Consider the following 6,455-nt stretch of genomic DNA (forward strand, 5'->3'; position numbering starts at 1 on the left):
TATTAACCGCACTATATATCGGGTTAATATGCACGGCCGCACACACACACACACACACACACACACACACACACACACACACACACACACACACACACACACACACACACACACACACACACACACACACACACACACACACACACACACACACACACACCTGTTCACATAACCCCTTCAAAAGGTGTTTCATGCTATTTCAGAACTATTATTTCTGATTATAAGTTATACGTGTGCACACGTATACGTATTAAATGTTAAACGTGTTAAAGCCTTTTCTCGACTTCAAGTTGTGTATTCTTGGTACCCGTTAATTTCCAGACAGAGAATACGCACCACAAACTCACAAACACATTACATTCTTGGGCTTACCTACACACATCAAACATTTCGCACTGGCACAAAGCCCTCGTTAAAGTTGTTTCACTGATACGGAGAAATATTGCTCAATTACAAACGGCGAGCATATTGCTCCCAGACAATTTACCGCTATAATAAAGCCAATAGCGTTCTTGTTGAAACCCTGTGCAATCAACGCTGCTTAAATGTGGCCGATAAAGAGCATCTGTGCATTGGACGGGGAGTTCAACAGTCCGACACAAAATTAAATCTGACAACAGTAATGCAGAAGCACCCCGCCCACCTCTGTTCTGCCCGTGTATAGCAAACAGGTACTCCTATGGGTTTATGTCCCCGGTACTGAACTCTGGTACCCCCCCACCCCCCCCCCCCCTCCAGGCGGGCGCCCCCTTCAGCGGAGTTCTCGGTGGACCGCGTGCGCCACCTGATGTCGTTCCTCACCATGCTGGGCCCGAGCCCCGACTGGAACGTGGGCCTGACCAAGGAGGACCTCTGCACCCCGGAGTGCGGCTGGGTCCAGAGGATGGAGGCGGAGCTGCTGCCCTGGGACGCCGGCACCGACAGCGGGGTGACCTACGAGGTGTGTGGTGTAGACTCTGGGGGGGGGGGGGAATGAGGGTTTAAAGATTTAGAAAATGTGCACATTCTGGGACGCCTGCATGCCCCCCCTTTCTCTTTATGCATCTCTTTATGTGTTCGTTTGATCCTGTTGTTGTGTGAGGTTTGATGTGATATGAGTCTATATTATTATGTGTTATTATTAATTATTATTGAAGAAGTGCATCGGCTTTCCTTTTGCAAATGTTTTTTTATTGATAACAATATTGGCAAATATACTGATCAAAACAGGACGATACAAAAAAATAGCCTATCGTGGAATTAAACGATGAACATACAAACATACTGCCTTGAGCATAGCAGTCAGGCTACTGCTTCTTTGTTTTGAGACAAAGAAAAAAATACATAAAAATGAACGCTGTTAAAATTGGTTTGCGTTAACGCCGTTAATAACGCGTTTAACTGAAAGCACTAGTTATTATGGTTGGTCATATTATGAGTGGTAGTTGCATCAACAGTAGTATCGACAATTCGTTCTATATTGATAATAATAATAATAATAATACATTTAATTTAGAGGCGCCTTTCAAGACACCCAAGGTCACCTTACAGAGCATATAGTCATCATACATTTTTTTAAAAACAAGACATTGTGGAAAAAATAAATAAATAAATAAACATAAGCAATAAGAAATAAATATGATGTATAATCCTTCATGGGTTAGCGGTAGGCTTTCAGTGAAACTGTGCTAAGATGCAGAGTTGCTGCAGTTTGCACACAGCGTGCAATACATAACATGCTTAGTATCTTGTTATTTCTGGTACAAAGCAAAATACATAATTTTGTCTCCAGCCCTGAAGCCCTTAATGGTCCTTGAGTCTTCTTTATTGATTCTCAGATTAAAATGTACCCCGGGTATATAAATACAGAGGATAACAAATAAATGGCGAGATGCTTTGTTTCCCAATGGTTCCCTTGTGCCGGAACATGTGCTAAGTGCACTGGAGTGAGCTGCGTGGACTGAACCACATGTGAAAGGCTCCAGCCGTCGACCACTCTCCCAGCCTGGCTTAATAAGTTGTATAAACAGCATGTCATTGGCTACGTGCCGTTTGCAATGCCTCCATTAGAGAAGCGCTTCAGAGTCCAGTCGCCCTGTGTGTGGGACTTTCCAGTGCAGAGAGTAAGCCCCATCCCTATTGAAACTCAATTCTAATGGTCACCTCGTAACAGCAAGTTTTCATTCTTTATTTGTGCTTTTCTGGTGCCTCCTGAGCGAGCAATTTATTACATATTTTAACGGAATCAGCGGCTCATGAATAAATGATTAGAGTAGAGCTTCATGAGAGAGAGCGCAGTAAATGTTCTTACAATCCCAAAAAAAACAACATAAACAAAGCTTGCTTTGGTTCAGTTTATGACCCGCTGTCTCGCTGCACATTTCCTTGGTGCTGCTTTAATTAATGCGCTCGTGTGCTATTAAGTGTGTATTCCAGAATGGACTGCTCTCACACCGTGCGCAGCAAAGTAACTTATTACGTACCAACCGCACACCACCAACAATAGCGAATTCAATTCCTGCATTCAATCTATAGTACGCACATAGGAGTACAAACAATACACCGCTCAGAGGTTGAATAAGTATACAATTCTACTGGTATGCTTTGTAAAAGCCATCATGTTTCTGTTCCTTTTTCTTTTTGGGGGAATTTCTGACTGATCATTAAGTTCGAGTTTATATCTATGCGGAAAAAAGATTTGCACAGAGAAACATTATGAAATCGTTTTCATTATATTATTATTATTGCATAATTCATACCCTATTTCGTGTTGTCTAGAGGTGTATTATTTAGAGGGGTAACCTACCTGAAGCCACATTATTGATTTATTGATTTCCTATTGATTTGTGGGGTGCGGTAGTCCCACCAGGGGGGAAAGGGGGGTGCGGTCTCTACAAAGAGAATACTTTATTGTTCCGGCGCGACAAACCAGTGTGGCTGTCCTACTTCTGTAATGAGTGACGGTTTTACACTCTGGTTTACGGTCGCGTTCAGCCACACCGAAGAAAGTCTTCCGAAACCCCGGCTGAGAATGTAGAACAGGGAGAGTCAATCGGCTGATTGGTTAAAGTACAAAGAGAATGGGTAATGTCGGATACTTTTCAGACTTTGTAGTCTTTAGTGGATGTTTTTTTTTTTTTATCCAGTTGCAGTCTAAAGGAGACGAGCCTTCCCATTCTGTGGACGTCTTAACAAAGCAGTGTTAGATAAATGATCAATGATACATTGTCTTATCAATCTGACAGCCGACCTTATGCCAGACGTTTGATGGATAGAAAGTCTATAATCTGTGTCACATAGCATCTGTCACTCTTCTAACTGATGACAGCATCGGGGGTCATCTGAACCAATGGGTTTATGGTATAATTATATCATAGACGATAGACTTGAGAACCATAATATGTATATATCTATGTATATCTGAAAGCTAAAAAGTTGTATTTTTAGCCTTAAAAATAAACAAAGTGGGTCCAACATCTTCTAGCCTTCACAGCAGTAACCGTATGGATTATTGTATTTATTATACAACTAAAGTCACATACTTTATAATAAGAACGGGTAGAAAACGGTTGTGCAATATAATGGCCAAATGGATTCACCTCCGTATGTCTCTTTGTGCGGTTGGCACGGTTCGCATTTCCTGATTTCCTTATTCTCAGCAGGCCCGTTCAAGGCTACTACATGGTGTGTGTGTGTGTGTGTGTCTCTCAGTAATTGCGTCCTACCGGTGCGTTTTAAATGTGGGTCTTCGCAGCAAGCGAAGGAAAGTGCCACAATAACATGCACGAGAAGTCTTCTCCTAGCCGATATATCGGAGCAGCTTGACTCCTGTGAGCGTTCCTTTGAGGCGGCGGGGCTGAGCTCCGTGGGGCTTCTCTCTTAATTGTGTCGGAGGGCTGTGTTTAGCGCCACACATAATGCCTACCCACTGCTTGGTCTCTGCACTTCTAATGAGCCCCCCTCCCTCCATGCGGCACACTGCCCTCTGAAGAGAGCCCTTTCCACTTAATGATGGAGGAAAACACTGCAGTTGTCCAAGTTCAACACAAAACATGAGTACACATCCCACACACATCCCACACACACCCACACACACCCACACACACACACACACACCCACACACAAACACACACACTGATTGCAATAACATCGATGAGCCAGGGCTTCCACCCATTGAGTCCTCATGATTGCAAACACTGATTCCCGAAAATAAACACGACCAAAATCATCCGCCCAATTAGTCCATGCTCACGCGCACTCCACTCTCTTTACCGGGTTCTTTTTTCCGTTCAACCTTTCAACTTCAGCGGGAGTGTTGATTACCACTTGTTGCTATTTGCATTCCTGATCAGATGAGGAGTGGAAATGTTCTTAAAGTACTTCAGGCGTTAAGATGAGTTCTCGGGGTGGGGGGGGGAAGAGAAGGAGAGAGAGAGAGAGAGAGAGAGGGAGGGAGAGAGGAGAGAGAGAGGAGAGAGAGAGAGAGAGAGAGAGAGAGAGAGAGAGAGAGAGAGAGAGAGAGAGAGAGAGAGAGAGAGAGAGAGAGAGAGAGAGAGAGAGAGAGAGAGAGAGAGAGAGAGAGAGGGGCAACGCGACCGATCGTTACAGGACCTCGGCTTATATCATCATGCTAAGCCGTGCCAATCTGTCCGTCTGTTTGTTTGTTTGTTTGTTTGTATCAGTCTCCCAACAAGCCCACGGTCCCCCAGGACAGGATCCGACCCCTGAGCCGACTGGACCACCCCCAGAGCCCCTTCTACGACCCCCTGGGGGGAGCCATGCCATCGCTAGCCAGGGTGGTGGTGGAACGGATCGCTAGGAAGGTACGCGTGTGTGTGTGTGTGTGTGTGTGTGTGTGTGTCAGTGAATATTTCAATAAATTATTGCTTTAAATTAATAATTTGTTGATATTCACTTTATAATATTAATAACAAAACTTTATTTCTGTAGCACCTTTCATACACAGAATGCTGCTCAAAGTGATTTGCATTTTAAAAGCATTTAACACAATACTTAAGGAAAAATTAAAAGGAAAAATTAAGAAAAAAGGAAGAATTACCCAACCCGTCCTCCGTCGCTAAACGCTCTCATGTAGAGGTATGTGTTTAGATATTTTTTAAAGATGTGAGCTTGCCTGCTTGACGTACAGAGGTATTCCATAGCTTTGGTGGTTAATGGATAAAGGCAGCTTCTCCACTTTGCTTGAAGGATTATCATCATATGATGTGTCATCCATGTAAACAATTTGAGTGTGTGTGTGTGTGTGTGTTTGTGTACGTGTGTGTGTCTGTGTGTGTGTGTTCCCAGGGAGAGCAGTGTAATACCGTGCCAGACTTGGTGGATGACATCGTAGCCGACATTGGACACCCGGAGCAGGAGAATGGTGTGACACACACACACACACACACACACACACACACACACACACACACACACACACACGACACACACACACACACACACACACACACACACACACACACACACACACACACACACACACACACACACACACACACACACACACACACACACACACACACACACACACACACACACACACACACACACACGAAAACAAGATGTATGACAGTTTGATCGCACCTACTAATTGTGAAACATTCCTGCTGGACTGATGTGTGTGTACGTATGATTGTGGGCATGGTGTAGCCGTTCATCAACGTTTTGTCAGTGTTCGCAAAACTTTCCACCCTCTCTGGTAATTCATCTTAATCTCTGGGGCACTGGGCAGATCACTGTTGACACCCAACACAACTATGTGCACCACCGTGTCCTGCCAGTTACCCAGCGGTCGTCGTCGGTAACGGGACGGATACACACGGGGAGAGAGGGGAGCCCAAATGCTTGAGTCCATTCTGAATCCTATGCTGACTCATTTAGTTACTTATTCCTGCTTGCTAGGACCTAACAACGCTGATCTGGGTTGTACTATCTTGGTCTGGGGATCTGGAATGTATTATCTTGGTCTCTGGATCTGGGATGTATTATCTTGGTCTGGGAAAAAAAACATAATTGCAAAGATAGTCTCCTAATTTTTCAAAAAAGTTTCCTCATCTCCTGTGTCACCACTTTCTCATCCGGCTTCTCTCTCTCGCTTTCTCTCTCAATGTCTCTCTCGCAGTCTCTCTCTCGCTGTCTCCCTCGCCCTCGCTCTCTCATGCTCTTGCTGTCTCTCTCTCGCTGTCTCTCTCACTGTCTCTCTCTCTCGCTGTCTCTGTCGCTCTTTTCTTGCTTTCTTGATGTCTCCCTCTCATGCCTTCGGTGTCTCTCTCTCTTGCTGTTGCTCTCTCTCTCTGTCTCTCTCTCTGTCTCTCTCTCTCTCTCTCTCTCTCTCAGTCTCTCTCTCTCTCTCTCTCTCTCTCTCTCTCTCTCTCTCTCTCTCTCTCTCTCTGTCTCTCTCTCTGTCTCTCTCTCTCTCTCTCTCTCTCTCTCTCTCTCTCTCTCAGTCTCTCTC

General features: G+C 44.6%; 1 protein-coding gene across 1 annotated transcript in view; it reads left to right on the top strand.

Moving 5' to 3' along the window:
* The window catches only part of LOC130389444 (spondin-1-like), a 50,357-nt gene that overhangs the window by 34,631 nt on the left and 9,271 nt on the right, over positions 1-6,455 (top strand). Inside the window, exons 8-10 of the mRNA XM_056599234.1 lie at positions 739-940; positions 4,663-4,803; positions 5,288-5,363. Of these exons, the coding sequence (XP_056455209.1) occupies positions 739-940; positions 4,663-4,803; positions 5,288-5,363 (419 nt within the window). The remainder of the gene's footprint in view (positions 1-738; positions 941-4,662; positions 4,804-5,287; positions 5,364-6,455) is intronic.

The sequence above is a fragment of the Gadus chalcogrammus genome, chromosome 9 (genome assembly GCF_026213295.1).
Source record: "Gadus chalcogrammus isolate NIFS_2021 chromosome 9, NIFS_Gcha_1.0, whole genome shotgun sequence".
In the NCBI taxonomy this organism is placed as follows: domain Eukaryota; kingdom Metazoa; phylum Chordata; class Actinopteri; order Gadiformes; family Gadidae; genus Gadus; species Gadus chalcogrammus.